At 33.3% G+C, this 20,177-nt stretch overlaps 2 protein-coding genes across 2 annotated transcripts; one reads left to right on the top strand and one right to left on the bottom strand.

Moving 5' to 3' along the window:
* Positions 1-3,526: 3,526 nt before the first annotated feature.
* Positions 3,527-4,543, bottom strand: LOC107877256 (glutamate decarboxylase-like). The gene is made up of 2 exons (XM_016723940.2): positions 3,993-4,543; positions 3,527-3,867 (listed from the first exon to the last, which is right to left on the bottom strand). The coding sequence occupies exons 1-2, from the start codon at positions 4,171-4,173 to the stop codon at positions 3,698-3,700; spliced, it is 351 nt and encodes a 116-aa protein (XP_016579426.2). The 5' UTR covers positions 4,174-4,543; the 3' UTR covers positions 3,527-3,697.
* A 2,473-nt stretch (positions 4,544-7,016) lies between these two features.
* On the top strand, positions 7,017-19,692 carry LOC107878251 (integrin-linked protein kinase 1). The gene is made up of 11 exons (XM_016725169.2): positions 7,017-7,527; positions 9,649-9,723; positions 11,617-11,733; positions 16,242-16,336; positions 16,816-16,936; positions 17,031-17,110; positions 17,570-17,629; positions 17,708-17,829; positions 17,927-18,012; positions 18,111-18,226; positions 19,192-19,692. Exons 1-11 carry the CDS (start codon positions 7,210-7,212, stop codon positions 19,316-19,318), a joined length of 1,317 nt encoding a protein of 438 aa, XP_016580655.2. The 5' UTR covers positions 7,017-7,209; the 3' UTR covers positions 19,319-19,692.
* The last annotated feature ends 485 nt before the right edge of the window (positions 19,693-20,177 follow it).

Here is a 20,177-nt window from a genome sequence, read left to right as displayed (position 1 = left end):
AAGGTCTCTTTTATTTTCTTTAACTTTGTATTTTCTTAAACTTTGTGTTAAATCAAAGTAGGTCATTCTTTTTTCAATGAGGGAGTAAAACTTTTACAAGTCACTCTAATACACTTTATCTATGAACTCCCAACTTATAATACTTATATATTTATTAGATTTCTCAATATAAATATTACAATCGCACGAAAGTTACTGGATTTCTGAAAATCCTCACCCGTGCTCCTAGATCCGCCCCTGCACGTGTTCTGTGTATTATTATAAAATTTAAAATGTAAATATATTTCATATTTTATAGAAGTTATATCTATACATAGTAAATATAATCTAAATATTTGTCGCATTGTGTAATTTTTTTCTTTAATAATTTTTAAGTTACTCTATAATAGAAGCGGCAACCTTGAGCAGCTTAGGATCGTTCTGGCTGCTCCATCTACTTCAAACATTAATTTTATTATATTACCCTGATTAATTATTATAAATTATTTCATTTAAGTATTATAATATTAATAATATTTAATAAAAAGAAAGTTTTCAAAATAACTACTAAGTTCCTCAAAGTTTCACTTATTATTATTTAAATTTTTTTTTTAGCTGCTTCAATCATAATTTTAATGTATCACCTTTAATTAATTATTATAAGTTATTTACGTATTAAAAAATAATAATATTTAATTAAAAAAATACAAATTTTTTTGACATGTTTGCTTCGGTTGATTTGACGTAATTTTACTATATCACCCCTGATTAATTATTATGAGTCATCTAAGTATTAAAAATTAATGTTAAAAAATTATTATAAAATCATCTAAGTTTAAAAAAATTAATAATATTTAATATAAATTAACTTGACGTCTTATATTAGATCCACCTAATTTTTTAAAAGTATTTTTTATATTAATTTTATTATATCACTTCTAATTAGTTATTATAATTCATTCAATACATGTCTACTTTGCTGCTTCAATTACGATTTTACTATATCACCCCTTATTAATTATTATGGTCATCTAAGTACTGTGCCACTTAAATTGAATAGTTATATATAAGAGAGAGTTTCATGCTGAAGCAGGCAGCAGGTCGGCATGCCTGTTTCAGCTGCCTGCTTCAGCTGCTACAAACGTATTTTTACTGTATCACCTTTAATTAATTATTAGAAGTTATTTACGTCTTAAAAAATTAATAATATTTAATACAAATAAGTAAAATATATATTTCTGACATGTCTGCTTCAGCTGCTTCAACCATAATTTTACCATATCACTCCTAATTAATTCTTATAAGTCATCTAAGTATTAAAAAATTAATAATATTTAATAAAAAAGATGAAATAAACATAAAATAATAAATTAACTCTTGATGTTTTAAATTAGCTTGACGTCTTATATGAGGCTCACTTAGGTTATTTTCACAAGTAGTTTTTTATAGTTATTATGCTATATCACTTTTAATACATGTCAGTTTCGCGGCTCCAATCGTGATTTTACTATATCATCCCTAATTACTTATTATGATTATTTAAGCATTAAAAAAATAATATTAGTAGTATCCTATATATGAAGTCACAATAAGTAGCTGAAGCAGGATGCTCATATTCGACATGTCTACCACAGTTGTTTCAATCATGATTTTACCATATTACCCCTAAGTAATTCTTATAAGTCATTTACGTATTAAAAAATTAATAATATTTAATAAAAAAAACTAAAATAGATATTTATGATATGACTGTTTCAACTACTTCAATCGTAATTTTACTAAATTACCCATATTTAATTATTATATGTCATTTAAGTATTAAAAAATTAATAATATTTAATAAAAAAAAGGTAAAATAGACGTAAAATGATAAATTAATTTTTGATGTTTTAAATTAACATGACATCTTATATGGAGCCATTTAAAAAAAAATCACAAGTATTTTTTATAATAATTTCACTATGTCGCTTCTAATTAGTAGAATAGAAAAAAAAATATTATAAATCACAATAATTTAGAACTTAAATTATTGTAAAAATATAATTGACTATTAATGTCATAAAAGTTTGAACAACTTAAAATATCGTTATGTAAATTTCATCAATCAAAATATAATATTATATGTCTAACTTAGAATTTATCAACCAAACAAATAAAGCTTTTAATTAAATGATAGAATTATACATAACGTAAAAATTTTAAGAATCAATATTGAGTTGTGCGTCGCACGGCGTAAGCCGGCTAGTTTTGATAGAAATGACACTAGCTGAATTATTCTTCCTATTTATTCAAATCTTGAAAAGTATGATTCTCAAATACTCAATTGATTAATTTAAGCAGGAACAAGTTAGATTGAGTACAATATAATTTTAAAAAATCCAAGATAGGTGAGGTTTCTCAGGTCTCTAGTTGATTAAGATAACTATGAGAATGTTACGATATAATCTTATTTCGAATTTTATTTTTCTTTTTCTGGCAAAAGTTTGCCAAAATGGTCTACTTTTACTTTAAACAAGTATTTCTTTCATTTTAATTTATTTGATTTATTTATAGAAAATAAAAAAATTAAATTTTACGATCTTAAATATGTTATGTAAAGATTAAAATTAAAGATTTGTTAAAAATGAAAAAAATAATTTTTATTTTAAAATAAATTAAAAATAAAGTAAATTAAACAAATTAAAGTATAAAAAGAGGATTTGGAGTTTAATTGTTAATTACTGTATTACTCATATAATCTAAAAAATATTTTGCAAAGACATATGATTATGCAAATTGTCAAGTCGATTGTCAAAGGACTGTCGGCAATATGCTGCCACAGTAGCTTTTTAAAAAGGGTCAATGTCGTACGGTGGATAAATTATTAATTTAAAATATAATATATTTTATGCATTGATTTAATCAAGGAGAAAATATTTTTTTTTTTAACTTGTTCTCTAAATTTACTTTAGAACTTAAACTTAATTTTTATTTATTTAAGTCCTTAACAATTTTCAAATGAATTAAATTCACCTCTTACGTCAAAATTCAACTCTCATAAAGGAGAGTACAATACACACGCGCTACGTCATTGTCAAATCACTGCCACATCAGTGTCATATCATTGCCACATAATAAATTAAAATTTTTTTTTTAAATAATCCCACACACTTACTTTTTATATATTCTTTTAAAAAAAGAATATATATATATACTATTTTTTTTATATATATATACATACATATATATATATATATAATATACTCTTATATATATTTTTAAATTTTAAAAAAATAGATTTTATATATATATATATATATATATATATATATATATATATATATATATATTTATAAAAATATATATTTTATATAAATAAAATAGACCCCACCCACTTCTTTCTTCTTCTTCACAGCGCCCACCCCCACCCCAACTCCTTCTTCTTCTTCTTCTTCTTTATAGCAGCCCCTCGCCCCCTTCCCCCGTCCCTTCCTCCTTTTTCTTCTTCTTCACATAAAAGCACCCCTTTTTCTCTTTCTTTCACCATTATTGCAAGCTTTTGAATGAATTTTTTTCTTCATCAAATGTAAAATTAACTTGAATTAACTTGAGCAAATTCAACAATGGACTAAATACAAGTACATGATTACAAAAATACATCAATATACAAAATCTTAAATTCAAATTCTTTCACATTAACCAAAACCCAAAATTTCAAAACTCTCAAATTTTCAATCTCTTATTCAAAAATGTTTACAGAAATGGTATAAACAGTCCCAAATTCAGAAATGGCATAGATGCTATTCACATGACATAAAATTGTTGGCCAAGAACCAAACTTGTTCATCAATCTTGAAGCTTTCTTGATTGTCGAAAAATGAAATTTTGGATCAATTATTTGATAGGAACCTGAAATTGGGAGACAGCATCAAAGTTAACATTAAAACAAAATCTCAAGTAGGAATATCAAAAGCTTTTGAATGACGAGTCATTACTATTTCTTGTCACTGCATATGAAGAGCATTTGAAATTACCATTAGAGAAGTTGAGAGTAAAAGTAGGTTGATCAGATCCAAGGTAGTTTATATGAAAGACAAGCTCATCAGACAAATCATCCTTGCTCCGCCATATCACCCAACCGACACCAACATATACAACGCCATACTTGTGGCCACTGACAATTATACTTTCACTAAAGGCGGGCGAAAATCCCATTCAAGATTTGGCCACAAGAAAGGAGCAATAAATCCTCCACTGGCAACATCGACATGGATCAATGTATCCACTCAGTTTCCTAGTTCTTTTCTGTAAGGAGCTTGTTCAGGAGCTTCACATCCTCAAATTTTCCCGTCAGAGTGGAACTAAGAATAGCGGCAACACATATTGTATTCTCATCCACCATCTCCACTTCGTTGGCAGGGTCCATTACACAGTACCCTTCTTTTAGTTTCACCTTCTTCAATTCAACCTCAAAGTACCTTGCAAATTTTTCCTAACAAACCTGTACCACATAATTCAGAGAGGAAATTTTCAGCAGAATTGAAAACAATAAAGAGGACCTTAGGACCTTTAGTGATTAGGCAATAAAGAGGACTAAACAATAAAGAAAATAATATAATAATAACAATAAAGTGAGCCCTTTTTTTAAAAATAAAAAATTTCACTCAATTTTTTTTGCCACGTCAGTCATAGGAGATGAATTTAATTCACTTAAAAGTTATTAATGGGGTAAATAAACGAAAGTTAAGTTTAAGTGTTAAAGTAAATTTGAAGGACAAGTTCAGGGGGAAATGTTTTTTCTCTTTATCAAGCCATGAAAGTTTAAATATCATTTCAATTGATATTGTTATATATAATTAAAGAAGAAAAATGTATTTTATTTGATTAACTTATCTATGTTGCATGTTTAAAAATATGTATCAAAACTTTTCTCAAAATATAAATAGAGAATATCTTGTCATAATTTGATATCTAAAAATATAAATAGAGAATATCTTTATCATAATTTGATATCTAAAAAATTTAATGAAAAAGTTGAGGGATAGAGGTATTCAGCCTATTAACAATGAGTCACAAATTAGTTCAGCAAACCCATATGATCTATTTAATTGAAGAATAAAATATTAAATGTATCAAGTCGAAAAATAATAAGTATCTAATAAATTAATTTAGGTGCGCATAAATTGAAATAAATCAATATGCATTGTGATGAGATGATTGAGATTTCTTCGTCCTTAATCAGATATTTCAAATTTGAATTTTAAAAATAAAAATAATCTTATTCAGAGTATCGTCCTCAAATATGAATCCTATAATATATGAATTTGAATTTAGTTATGCGGATATCAAACATCACATGAGAAACAAAAATAGAAACGACAATTGCCGAAAAAATAGACTTATGTCATTACAACTCAAACAAGTAACAACTTATTTTTGCCAACTTCACTCAACTTTGACATTGGTTTCCTTTCTCTTTGATTATTTGAAAATAGTATTAGTTAAGCTGAATTTGAAAAATATTTTGGTTTAGATACTTCTCAATTCTGACTAAGTTTATATACAATTTTCAATATAGTTATTTACTTTCTCTAGTCCAAAATAAATTAATTATTAGAAAGAATTTTTTTTATGACATAAATTACAGATTACTTTTTACTATTATTTTTTAGCTATTCTTAAATTATTCTTTTAGAAAATATGAAGTACTTAAGAACCTCATTAAATAAATAAATAAAAATTAAAAAAAAATTTCAACACGTCTCATAAAAAATGAACAATTTATTTATTTTAGACATTAAAAAAATAGCTCAATAATTTATTTATTTGGAACTATGGGAGTATCAAATATTTAGCATTAGTCATATCTTTTCACTATGACACAACAAAGAAGAAATACTTAATTAAATAAATATATTAACATAAATTTTGCAATATGTCACTCTCACACACAAAATTTCTTAGTTGAAAATACTATACTATTACGTTTTTCATTGTTTCTTGAAGTATCCAGATAAACAAGAAATTCTCAAATCTGAATCTTTTTTCTTTATGTTGTTTATTAGGAAAAGATAAACTATATTTTAAAGTGAGCAAATCTAACTTGAAAACTCAATTTGGAGCTAGGAATAATTAGACTCAAACCGACAACTTTTACCACATTAAAATGGGACACTATCGCTTAATTTTATCTCTTTTTCGCCCCCATAAAATAGAAGTGACTAATTGTAAGTCAAAGGATCGAGAAATTCAAAGCCTTTATTCTTGAATAATTTGAAGTGCGGCTTTCTTTCGCACTTTTACAAACCTGAAAATAATGGTCAAAATTAAATCAAATCCAATCGTCAAATATCCCTATTAGAAACAGGATATACAATTAATTCCAAAGTAATTAGAGTTGCATTTCTTTTTCATTCAAGAGTAGCCAACGAACCGCATAAAAAAGATAATCATATTAAGTAAATTCTATACGAGGTCAATCAAAAAAATATTTTGAACATCCCATATTTAATTAAAACTTCAAATAAAAAATACCAATTAAATCAACTCAATCATTCTCTTAAATTCTCATATTTGAATCTTATAACTAAACTTCAGTTATTCGACAACTAGCAAGATACTAACTTTTGAAAAAATACTTTCCCCAAAAGTCATAAACAAAAGATGTTTGAAGGGGATCTAATTCGATTGATAAAGTAATACAAGAATATCCATTAATCATCAACCTCAATTGTGGTAAAATGCTAATTTTATTCTTAATCAATAATTTTAGATTTGAGTCTTTGATGCAGAGTCGGTCTTTATAAGGGTGCGCTTTATCTTTCTGGCACAAATCTGAAATTAATCGAACTCTAATATAAATATCAAATATCAAATGAAAAATCATTTTCAGCGGGAATCTAAAATTATTCGAATTCTAAAGTGGGTATTGAACATCAAATGAAAAATTATTTCTGACATAAATTTAAAATTAATCAGACTCTAATATGAATATCAAATATCAAATACAAAATTACTTCTAATATAAATTTAAAACTAATCGAGCTCTAATATGAGGATTAGAAACCAAATGACAACCCAAAAAAGAAAGAATATCCATTAATCACATTTCTTTAAGAAAAAAAAAAGAAATTCAATTTGTTCCCTTTATTGCTCCCAAATAAATAGGGAAACTCAAAAGTAAACTAACTCTTGTACACACATTCAAAAAAGAGAAACGGAACACACGAGCAATCCATTTTACCGATCCAAATGAGCGCAAGCGAAGGAAGCTCCGGCTCATCTGCCACCGGCGCCGGCGCCGGAGAATCACCGGCGTTAATACCAACGGAGAAGAAAAAGGAAAAGTCAAGAGTAAGCAAAACATCACAGATACTATGGCACGCTCATCATAACGATGCGAATGCGGTTAAGAAGCTTCTAGAAGAAGATCGGACACTTGTACAAGCTAGAGATTACGATAATCGTACTCCACTGCATGTTGCTGCGTTACATGGATGGATCGATGTGGCTAAATGCTTGATTGACTATGGCGCTGATGTCAACGCTCAGGATCGCTGGAGAAATACGGTAAAAATTGTGCATTTTTGCTTATTGTATTACACTTTGTGTGTGTATATGGAATTGATGATCGGTGGTAAAACTGTAATTTGGAGCAAAACTTTGTGATAGGTGTTGATCTCATGAATCTTACTGAAATTTACATCTTGTTGTTGTACAGTTGTATTAGTTTTTTTGTGTATATATGGAGATGGTAACTAATAATAAAACTATAACTGTAATTTGTTTACATCATATCTGAAATATCATGTGTGCGAGTTTCCAGGATTGGTGGAGAAATAAGGTAATATTTGTGCATTTGCTTGTTGTTGGACAGTTGTACGACTTTTTTTGTGTGTATGGAAATGATTATTTGTAGTAGAACTGTAATTTGTAGCAAAATTTTGATAGTTGTTGATCTCTTGAAACAAATATTTAAGACTACGAGAGTAGAGTGTATACAGACATTACCACTACCTCTGCTACGTGGTAGAGAGGCTGTTTCAAGAGGACACTCGGCTTGAGTATTACAAATCAAAGTAGATATGAAAAGGAAAAACGACAGTGAAGACAACATAGCAACTAATATGGAAGCAATAGCAACAACAAAATGGTGTATATGAATCAACAGTGTGTATATGAAACTGATAATTGGTAGTTGCACTGTGATATGCTTACTTTATACTGATTTTTGGAGCAAAACTGTGATAGTATTTGATCTCTTGAATCTTACTGAAGTTTCAGCTTCTCTTGTTATGAAACAAAAATATAAGCATCAGGTTTGAATTTGAGTGTTTAGCTATTAAATAATGTCTTGTGATAATTTGCAATCACGAGTCTAAAAGTATACGGGATGTTACCAGTGAAATTCATGTGGTTTAGGTTGGTTAACTGTTTGATACTCCCCCTGACCCAATTTATGTGACATGGTTCGATTCGAGATTCAAACCGTTTACTTTCAACCGTGAATTCGGCATGAAATCTTTAAATTGTTTGAAATATGAGTGACATATTCGAAAACTACGGAAAAAAGTAGTATAAGTCACAATAATTGACAATTCAATAAATTTAAAAGATAAGAAAAACTTACGGTCAAACAAAGACTAGTTTGAATCTCGAAATTTGAATGGTGCCACATAAATTGGAATGGAGGGAGTACTAATTATAACTGGATTTCAGATTTCTGAAAATACCAGTTTAAACAATGACAAGTATTTGATATATTATCTGTACTATTACTGTTTGTCTTAATTTTGATTTGAGCACATTTAGGCTTAGCAAGAAGTACAATGATATAAACTAGAAGGAAAAATTAAAAGAGAATGCTGGAGTACTTTTCTTGTTGCATGAGATGTGTGCTAGATGCTCATTATGAGTTAGAATCAGATTAGTGAATTAAGACTAGTATTTAAGTGGAGAAGAGTAAAGAGGTGGTGGTTGTGTTATCCTATGAGCTTTGAAGGTGGAAACTACAGGTTCTTCGATTATCAAAAAAAGATTATTGCTATGGAAAGCAGAATGATTGGAAAAGGAAATGGCAAAAAGTTTTACAAAGGTAATAAACAGCTAATCCTCCTTTCCTTTCAGACATGTTATCTTATATAATTATCTGACAATGGTGTTTTCTGTGCCAAGCTTACAAAACCTCAATTGGTTCACTAGGTACCTGCTGCCTCCCACTAGAACATGTATCGGGTAACTTTGCACATAAAGGCTTAGGCAGATGACAAGAAATCACCTAGCGATTTTTGTTTTTGTTGGGATTTAAGCCCTAATCTCCAAGATTTTTCTCCCACTTCATTGACCACTAGGATACATCACACAACCTTGGTTCCCATCCATTCATGTTATTCTGTAAGTATTGGAAATGTTTTTACTCTAAAAACTGGTTAGTCATAACTGACCTTGTTTAGAGGCATTCGTAATCCAATTGATTGTTCAGAGTGCTATCTGAAAAACACTATGATTTGTTTTCCCTAGGAGAGTCAGTTCCCTTTCATATCTCTCTGGTATCGCATATTCATCTGTGTTTTAAATTTTTCCATGTGCCTGTTGTGAGTTGTCACACTAATTTATCTATGCAATCGTTGACTCTTGAATGAATTTCACTAATCTGCTGTGTTGATCCAAGTTTCCAATTGTCTGTGACAGCCTCTAGCTGATGCAGAAGGTGCTAAGAAATCTGGCATGATTGAATTGTTAATGACATATGGTGGGCTATCTTATGTGAGTTACATTCCTTTTCCTTTTGATATCTCTAATTTCTCGTAATGGTCGTTTGCCATTTGCAAAAGCCTGGATTTATCAGCATTTAATGCATTAACTTCTTATTAGGTTAAAAGATATATTAGCTAGCATATTTATCAGGCTCCTAGCTCTGTTTCCATCCAGCCATCCAGGTCTTGATGAACTAGTGAAGTTGTTTATTAACTAACAAATGAATGAAGTGTCCTCTTGATCCAAAAAAAAAAAGAATGAAGTGTCCCACATCAATAAATGAGTGGTATCTTGGGCTCCATATAAGGCTTGGGCAATCCTTCTCCGAGATGGCTTTTGGGGTGTGAGTTAAGGTCCAAAGCGTAATTTGACATGGTATCAGAGCCAAGCTCGACGTGGGCCCTCAGAGCACTGGACCGTTGCGGGGGTTGGAAGTACCCCAATCTGCGAGTGTGTACATACTTGACTGGACAATGGAAACCCAAAAGAATGTCCAGATCTGGGCGTGAAAGGGGGTGATGAATGAAATGACCCATATCGGTAAATTAATGTTATCCTGGGCTCCTTATAAGACTTCGGCAATCTTCCTTTATTTGAGCTAGTTTTTGTGGTGTGAGTCTGGCCCAAAGCCTAATTTGACACTAACTGATCTTGTGATTTGCAGTTATTATAAAGCTAGGTGTAGCGTAATTTGGGCGCTTTGCCTTTCTTAGATAGTGGTTATGCCGTTATGGTGTAATCACCAAGGTTCTAAGAGTGCACAAGTTCCAACGAACTGACTTTTCTATCGTGAAGTGTGGGCTGCTGAACAGATGAAAAACCAGCAAGTGATATAATGATCGTTGAGCAAATCTTATGGAAGACTTCATCCACTCCAAAAAAAAGTCAAGGATATGGAATCATATGTTAGTTGTTAGGAATTGGAAATTAGAAACTTAGCATGGGAAAACTAGTGAGTAAATCTAAAATTGATAAACCTAAAACTACTCAATTTGGCTCATCTGCTCTGGCCGTGTTGATTAGGTTTACCCGGTATCTGTGTTTGTGGGATGAAAAAGGACACCAAATGGAATGATGGATTAGTCGAGGTGTGCACTAGGTGGCCCCATTTAAAAGAAAAAAAAAATGCAGCATCTAGATTTTCATTAAAGAATATTTTCGTCTGGATCAATTATTTAAAATGGCTGTCAAACCTGATTGACATAATTTTTACTTTGCATTATTCACTTAATTATGATTCTTTTCAATTCCTCTCACCATTCAATTGTAGATATTTGCATAGATATGCTTTCTTGTATCACACACTTATTATGCCCACATTGTTCCGTAAGCTCTTTTCTTTTTGGTATTCTACTTATATATGGTAGAATTTCCCACATCCACAAAATTTTTTACTTTATCGATTTCCTTCGCATTCACCTTTGGGCTTAAACTCCTAGCAAAACCTTGATACTTTTCTATAGTTTTCACCTTTAGCAACAGTGAATCTTTGCCTGGGGCCTTTTCTCTTCTTAAGACATGACATATTCGCCATTTCGGTCATGTTGATTCTTGATTACCTAAGAAAGAGACAGCTGCCAGATGATGACCCAGACCATATGCAGATTGATGGCATGATTAGGAGATCGTTTACCTGAGTTGGGCAAAAATCTTTTACTTTTGGCAAATAACTGATTGGAGCTCTCGCCTGAAGAATGAGCCAAGAGTTAATAGTTATTGGTCGCCGCTATTATAACATGAAAATAAGCTAACAGCATTGGAATCAGGACATTCAATTCAATTCTTAAAAAGTTACTGAACATCTCTCTTACCTTATGCATGTTCTGCCTCTTCAAGATATGGTGTCTTTGAGTTCTTAGGATTAGTCTTTAATAGCCTTTAATGTTTTAATATATGCTACAGGGACAAAATGGAAGCCACTTTGAACCAAGGGCTGTTGCCCCTCCTCTTCCAAATAAGTGTGATTGGGAGATTGATCCTACTGAGCTGGACTTCTCAAATTCTGCTATGATTGGAAAGGTATGTTTTGCTAAACTAGAAGTGCTGCTAATAAGCTTGTTGGAGGTTAATTGAATCTGTTTAAGCTACCCTGTCCGGTATCATTTCAAATGAAGTGGCAACTGTACTATGCAAAGATGGCTACTGTTGAGCCTTTTTTTAGAGTTTTTTTAATAAAATATGTTAATCTGTGTTGTATTAGTGCATGACGGATAGTGTTTTGTGAGGAGTGATACGGGAATAATCACGGATATGGACTTAGGAGAGTGCGTGTTGGACCCGAGCCTTGGCACGTGCAATGGAAGTGTAAAAGAGGCCCAAAATGCACCCAAATCAGCCCATAAATTACACTAGATGGGTGCCCACTCTTTGAAGGGCCTTTTGGTTGTTTTAACTTATATTTTGTTATAGCTATAAAAGGAACATTGTAGGGTTTTTAGTTTAGTTTTTGGATGATATTTGGGAGTCTTGTAAGACTTGTAACAAGCTCTCTCTCTAGTGAGAAGAGTGACCACCGAAACTAGGATACAACAATAGGGTGGATTCTCTTTTGTTGTTGCTTGCTTGGAAACGTTGATGCTGGAGAGGTGGAATCCGATCTTGTGTCACGTAAGAGATAGATTTATTGTTGTGTGTAGTGTTAAGGGTCCAAGAGTGTCCATTCTTGGGTTCTTAAGTTATACCTTCATGTGGTCTATCTATCTATTATTTTACCTTCTTGTAATCTTGTTTAGTGTTTGTGTTGTAATCTTGTGTTCTTGTTGTTATTGTTAAATCCGAATCTTGTGTCTTCTTGTTCATCATTTTATGTTGTTAATCTAGTTTGTTGTCCGCTGATTTGGTGTAATAAACACCTTGTTATCTTCTTGTTATTGTGTTCTTAGGAAGCCGAGATTTGGTCTCCAAAAGGGTTCACGGATTTCTTCCATTTTGTGGACTGTGTTTTGGACTAATTTTGGTGTTCCCTTGTTTGTTCCGTATCATTTGGTATCAAAGCCATCTTTGGTTTTGTTCTTACAATACCAATCTTAGGCTTTCTTGCTAAGAAAATAAAAAAATAAAAAAAGGAAAGAAAGATGTGTTCTTGAGCTTGAGATCTTGGCCGAGAAGTTGAACTTCTTGTTGTTGTATCTTGGCCGAATGTTGTGTGTCTAGGTCTAGGATTTATTTTGCTTGTGTTGTTGTTTCAAGTGTTAGTATTCTTGTCCATTAACACTTTGAGTCGATCTAGATTTGAGCTTTAAAAAAATTGATGTTGTTGTTGTGAACAAGACCATGGCCGTGTGTTGAAGTTGTTGTTCTTGGACGTGTGGACTTCTTGTTATAGTTGGATGTTGTTGGTGTTTTTGTTGCTCTTGATAAAGTTGTTGTTGAGTTCTTGGCATTCATCACAACCTTCACCCTTGCTAAAACCGAAATACAACACCAAAAAGAACCTTGGCCGTGTGTTGACACTAAAATTGGCCGTGATGTGTGTTGATGTTTGCTGTGGGGTGGAAATTGTTGTTGTGTTATTGATTTGTTCTTGAAGTTTGTTGTGGTGTTCATCCTGTTCTTTATCTCACCTTACAACTTAAGACAACCAAAGTGTAACATAGATTCAAAAAGGTGAACCTACAAGTTGTAAAGTTGTTTGTGAGAAGACTTGAGCCATCACTTTCTTGACTTAACATCTAATTTTCAACCATTTTTCTTGTTTCAAGGGACCTTATTTTGTGGGAATTGTACAAAGTCAAGTCTTGCCTTTTGAAGATTAGACTTAAACGGGATTTAAGACATATACTTTCCCTCCAAAACCAATTGTTTCCATTACATAGTAACTAAAGTTTGTAAACTTCAACTAGTGACTAATTATGGGGCCGTGACCAATGGTATGATGCGATGTCACCCAAGTTACTGTTCACACGAAAATTTTAAGCTCAAAATTTGATCTTCTAGTTTCATTGTGTTGTTTCTTTAGTTTCGTTTGTTGATTCCATTACTAACTTACAAGCTAGTTTTAGATTGTAAGTTAGTTTTGAAACCGTCCTTCGTGTATACGTTCCTTTGTGTGTCTTATCCTTTTGAGTCGTTGTAATACTTGGTCCACCTCTTACTGCCTCACGGAGTACAAGCAAGGTTACGACACTTGTGAGATCAAAGGGAGAAAAAAAAATCCGAGAGCCAAAACAATAGAGAGGCAGTGTAAGGACCATTCTTGTACAACTAACTTGTTTGTTGTTTTGTAGGTAACTTCTTGGCCATAATGGAAACCATTTTGGTCCTCCTTGATACTTTGTCCCGAGACCTTGCTAGGGCAAATGCGGGTCTTAACAAAATTGACTCGGATGTGGTAACTATGCGTGAGTGGTTGGATCGAATGGAGAGTCGAAGGAACTCTCGTGCTTTTACTCCCGAAACTTTACTTCCAATGACCAATCCTCCAAGACAACCACATAATACCACAAGCCAAGCTCCAAATAGCCCTCAAAATCGAGAACAAGATAGACCACTTCTTCCCCCACAAGTTGATCAAGTCCAACAAGGAGGACTTGGAAGCCAATTTCCTCCCATCCAAGCTCCACAACCGAAGCTCCACGTTACCAAATCGAGCCTCTCAACCAAAACTTCCCTTTCCAAAAACTGACACATCCAAGAAGAGGAACATGGTAGAGAGAGACATGAAGGATATGGAGTCTACGGCGATGCTTATATGATAGAAGGAGACTTGAGTCGGATGAGATTGAAGGCCAATCTCAAGAGGGAGAGGAGGCCGAGGGTCAAAATGAAGATGTTGGATCCGAGACTTATTGTCATTATGCTCTCGGGTTTGGCTAGCTTGTGGACTGTTTTTGTGCATTTCTTGTGGGCTGTTTTTAGCTCGTTTTTTGATACGTCCCTTGTTATTATTGAGCTTTCGGGCTCTTCATGTTTTGCGGACTGTTTTTGAGTAGGTTTCCTTTGAAGTGACCAATTGAATGAGGTGAAGCCGTGAATTTGTGGACAAATTCCTCTCAAGATGGAGAGGATGATACGGGAATAATCACGGATATGGACTTAGGAGAGTGCGTGTTGGACCCGAGCCTTGGCACGTGCAATTGAAGTGTAAAAGAGGTCCAAAATGCACCCAAATCAGCCCATAAATTACACTAGATGGGTGCCCACTCTTTGAAGGGCCTTTTGGTCATTTTAACTTATATTTTGTTATAGCTATAAAAGGAACATTATAGGGTTTTTAGTTTAGTTTTTGGATGATATTTGGGAGTCTTGTAAGACTTGTAACAAGCTCTCTCTAGTGAGAAGAGTGACCACCGAAACTAGGATACAACAATAGGGTGGATTCTCTTTTGTTGTTGCTTGCTTGGAAACGTTGATGCTAGAGAGGTGGAATCCGATCTTGTGTCACGTAAGAGATAGATTTATTGTTGTGTGTAGTGTTAAGGGTCCAAGAGTGTCCATTCTTGGGTTCTTAAGTTATACCTTCATGTGGTCTATCTATCTATCATTTTACCTTCTTGTAATCTTGTTTAGTGTTTGTGTTGTAATCTTGTGTTCTTGTTGTTATTGTTAAATCCGAATCTTGTGTCTTCTTGTTCATCATCTTATGTTGTTAATCTAGTTTGTTGTCCGCTGATTTGGTGTAATCAACACCTTGTTATCTTCTTGTTATTGTGTTCTTAGGAAGCCGAGACTTGGTCTCCAAAAGGGTTCACGGATTTCTTCCATTTTGTGGACTGTTTTTTGGACTAATTTTGGTGTTCCCTTGTTTGTTCCGTTTTAGGAGGTTTCTCCCAAGTAAAAGCAATTGAAGCGAGTTTATGATGGTTAAGCTAACACTTGTTCTGTGGGGTGTTGTTGAATGAAAAATCTCGACTATGCTAAGTTTTTTGAATTTCAAAAGGTGTAAATAGTTGTACTCGATATAATTTGTTTAGCACCCAATGTTGTGGCCTAGTGGTTCAATGAAGTTGGGATGAGCACCAGTTCAATCCCCAGCAAAGACAAGCACCAAACACTAGGTGATTTCTTCCCATCTGTTCTAGCCTAGGTAGACAAAGTTATCTGGTACCTGATGCTGGTGGGAGGTGGTAGGTATCCCGTGGATTTAGTCGAGGTGCGCAAGCTGGCCCAGAGACCACGGTTATCAAAAAACAAAACATTGTATGTGCATTCCAAAACAGAAAGTGCCTCAGAATCAGGAAAGCTGGACTATTTTTGTGCTTGGAACCGTCGGTCTGGGTGTTTTTCAACTGAAGCTTCCCTTTGGTATTTTTATATAATATCTATAGTCTAAGAACTGGATGAGATGATTCTATATTAACCTTTTTGATGCCGTTACTAAATTCCTAAACTTACAAGAAAGAAGTGGGACAGTCTCTGCTGTGAAGTTGTCTGTCCATTTTGCTTCAACCTTCTTATTTTTTAACTATTTATTTTTGATGCTGTCATGCTTGAATTCTAATTGCTTATTCTATTTTTTTTTATCATGGATAACGATATGCTAGCGAGGTTGCCATTTATGTATCTAATATGGCGGCTGATTTTGATAGGGGTCTTTTGGTGAGATCTTAAAAGCTTGTTGGCGTGGAACACCAGTAGCTGTTAAACGCATCCTCCCAAACCTTTCGGATGATCGATTGGTGATGTAAGTTCTGTTGTGGGGTTAGCACTACAATATCCTGTATATATGATTCTGATATGTTGTGCTGGCTTCTGTTGTTGTCAAGTTTCACATTTTTTCTCTTGGGGGTGGGTGCCGAGGGGGAGGAGAAGGAGGACAGGAGCTTATCTTTGGTCTCATCTGTTAGTTTTTGACTTTTAAAGTTCTCTACATCATTGAACAAAACAATAACTAGAAGATGCTATTTTTGCAAGCATGTCACATCCTCTAATCGTCAATAAATCACATTCTAGTTATAAAGAATCTTTACTCAGCTAATATTTTAGCGGAACTGGAATTTAAGTGGATCAAGAAGATTCACATGTTACCCAAAGGCTGTCAGTATTCTTAATTCACAATGGTCTCTTTAAACTTGATACAGATTTATATAACCTGCTGCAGTAATTAATTTTTGATACTTTACTTTGCTACTGATTCTGCCTTATTTAATTCCTTTCATGCAGTCAGGATTTCAGGCATGAGGTAAATTTGCTGGTGAAGCTCCGTCATCCAAATATAGTGCAGTTTCTTGGAGCTGTTACTGAGAAAAAGCCCTTAATGTTAATAACTGAATACTTAAGGGGGGTATGTGGTTTTGTATTTCCTCTATATTTGATTGAACATTGAATCTCTTTATCTTGATGTACCTGTTCTGATTTGGTGCATATATTTGTTGTAGGGCGATCTGCATCAGCACCTCAAGGAAAAAGGTGCTCTTAGTTCATCTACAGCAATCAATTTTGCTATGGATATAGCAAGGTAGTATGATTAATTGGTAGCATTTCATATTCCATTTTCCTAGGAAAACGCAAAATTCTCTTGATGCCTTTTGATTCATGAAACTCATGTAAGCTATGTTTTGAGTTGCCTATTCACACCGATTGATGTAGGTAAGCATCATTGATGGACTAAATGTCGCTCACTCTGTTCCTGTTTACCTTCTGTCCAAAACTTTTCTTTTTTTACAGTAGCTAGTCTGTTGAATTAGTTGTAGGGAAAATACAAAAAATGTGCATTCAGAAAATGGTCCTCATAACATTGACAAGTTACTATACTCTCAGTAGATCTTTCTGACCTGTGGCATAGTTTAGCCGTAGCATACCATTTATGAGATTTAGTTATCTGGCAATTTAACCAAAATTCCAATGCCTAGTTTTTTTTTTTTTTTAAATTGCATTGCTAGTTTATTTATGCAATGTTTGATGTTTCTGTGGGCAGAGGCATGACTTATCTTCACAATGAGCCAAATGTTATAATCCACAGAGATCTAAAGCCCAGGTCTGTTTTTTTCTCTTCAAGGCTCTGCTACTGTTATAACTCAATTAGCTTTAGTGCTGAATGTGTCGATGTTTCTAGGAATGTTCTTCTAGTCAATGCCAATGCAGACCACTTGAAAGTTGGAGACTTTGGTTTAAGCAAACTAATCAGGGTTCAGAACTCCCATGATGTCTATAAAATGACTGGGGAGACGGGGAGCTGTAAGTGACAATGTCGTAATCCTCCCTCAATTGTTTCACACATTCTTTCAAATGTAGTTATTTATTTGTGATATCTTTTTCTATAATTAAAAATTAGACCGCTATATGGCTCCTGAAGTTTTCAAGCACCGGAAGTATGACAAGAAGGTTGATGTTTTCTCTTTCGCAATGATCTTATATGAGGTAATTCTAACTTCTGGTGTCTGCCTCTGCCTGTTAGGATTAGGAATAACATGATCAATGAAACAAATAACTCGTCAATGAATGTTCTATTGGTGCAGATGCTAGAGGGTGATCCACCATTATCCCACTATGAACCATATGAAGCAGCAAAGTATGTGTCAGAAGGACACAGGCCTATGTTCAGGGCAAAAGGTTTTACCCCAGAATTGAAAGAGTAAGTCCAAACTGGATTTTGATACCCGCTATTTTTTGAAGCACCTTACAATAATACAATCTATGCCTTGTCTATCGGAAACAGCCTCTCTACCTCTCCGGAGGTAGCGGTATGGACTACGTACATCTTACCATCCCCAGACCCCACTTTGTGGGAATACACTGGTTTGTTGTTGTTGTTGTTGTTGTTGACACACTACATAAATTACTGAACGGGGTGGGCTTCAACATGGACAAATGTCACACAGTTAGAAGATGAACTATACTGGATGAAAGCATTCAAAGGTAATAAAGCATGGTAGAGATTACAGGGAGGGGTGGAATATCTGGAATTTCCAAAAGTGAGATTACTTGCTGAGTTGCTGCGAAGGTCCTCTTTCAGTGAGCTCTGTAGGCATTCTAACTGCTGGGGCAACATATGGAAGTTCTTTGTTATTAGACTTAATCAGCAAACGTTCTTTGCAATTGGAGCATGGGAAAATTATCCTATGGTTTAGGGAGATCTCAATTTAGATTAAAATGATGGAACTTTGTGGAGGTATCTGCAGAATGGTTTGGTAAATATAGATGTCCGGATGAATTTGGTAAAAGAATGGAGACCACCTTGGAGACTTGCTAACCAGATACAAAAAATCCAAAATATAGGTGTAGAACAACTTGGATTCTATAACGATCCAGTTTTTGGATGGGTTTCGGAATAAAAAGAACCGGTGTGAGATCATGTCTTTAGTTTTCTTATTATAATTATATTGTTATTCACACATCCACTGATATGACAATCACACAGAAGCATCCACTAGATCTCTTGTGAAGTGAAATATGAGATATACTTTTTTTGACCTCTTGCTACCTTAAGTTTGATAATATGCACTGCAAAGTTCATTTCTTTCGGCTATTTTCCAAGGCAAAATGACGGTGGGCAGCTCATTGCTTCTGCTTCGCTAAATCCAATCATTTTTTTTGCAGGTTGGTAGAGCAATGTTGGGCACCAGATATGAGCAAGAGACCCTCATTTTTGGATATTCTAAAAAGACTTGAAAAAATTAAAGAAGATTTACCCTCGGAGCATCATTGGCACCTTTTCACTTCATGACATCAAATTCAAGAGCTAGTCAAGTATTACGTTGAATTCTCCATTGAACCCACTTTTGAAATAGATTATTCATGCATAGAATTGTGCTTTGTGCATAGGATTGACTGGCTAAAGGTCTGCAAAAACTGTTGCTGTACCAGTTCTTTATGCCCCATTCGACATTTCAGCTATGCTCGTTGTAGATTTGATCAAGATATTTCTAGCATATACCATGTAGAACCGTGTGTCGAGAGCTTTGGTTGTTAGATTTCCTCTCCCCCCCCCCCTTCCCAGCCGTACTTGAAAATGAAAGTGGCAACTGTATTCAGTTTTTTCCCTTTATTACTCTTTGGTTTTATGATAAATGCAATTCATGCTTCATTGAAGGTTACAAACATCTCTAGTCCAAAGTGAAGTTAAAAATGTTTTGTGATAAAAAAAAAAAAAGAAAGATACAAAAAAAGTCCCTGATTTATCTACCTATTCATTCTTCTTCTACAGAGAATTGTTTCATAAATTACTTACAGTGACAGTTACTGTATTTCTTTAGATTGATAAGCATGATTTGTTCCCAGTCCCAAATAATATTTGTTTCATGGAAAATGTTCTCTTGAAAAATATTTTTTAAGAAAATAAATGGTTTATTTATTTCTTGTGTTCGATACTTAAGTAATTTGTTTTTATTTTTTGATAAATAAATATTTTATTTAACCAACTATCAACACAAAACGTACAAGTAGCAGCCATGTAAACAGTCATGACCATCTGTTCTATGCACCATTACAGGATAAGCTATAACAAATAAAAAAATATCATTTTAAAAACATTTGTTTGTAATTTAGACAAATACAATGTGAGATAAGGGTGGAGTGGTGTGGAG

This window comes from Capsicum annuum, chromosome 11 (assembly GCF_002878395.1).
Source record: "Capsicum annuum cultivar UCD-10X-F1 chromosome 11, UCD10Xv1.1, whole genome shotgun sequence".
Lineage (NCBI taxonomy): Eukaryota > Viridiplantae > Streptophyta > Magnoliopsida > Solanales > Solanaceae > Capsicum > Capsicum annuum.
Note: the sequence above shows the minus strand (reverse complement) of the source record. Positions and strands in the feature narration are given on the sequence as shown.

Coding starts and splice junctions, on each gene's coding strand:
- LOC107877256 (XM_016723940.2), bottom strand. CDS start 4,173: ATGGGATTTTCGCCCGCCTTTAGTGAAAGTATAATTGTCAGTGGCCAC. Junction 3,868..3,992: donor TACTCTCAACTTCTCTAATG/GTAATTTCAAAT, acceptor TCCCAATTTCAG/GTTCCTATCAAATAATTGAT.
- LOC107878251 (XM_016725169.2), top strand. CDS start 7,210: ATGAGCGCAAGCGAAGGAAGCTCCGGCTCATCTGCCACCGGCGCCGGC. Junction 7,528..9,648: donor AGGATCGCTGGAGAAATACG/GTAAAAATTGTG, acceptor TGTCTGTGACAG/CCTCTAGCTGATGCAGAAGG. Junction 18,227..19,191: donor TTTACCCCAGAATTGAAAGA/GTAAGTCCAAAC, acceptor TTTTTTTTGCAG/GTTGGTAGAGCAATGTTGGG.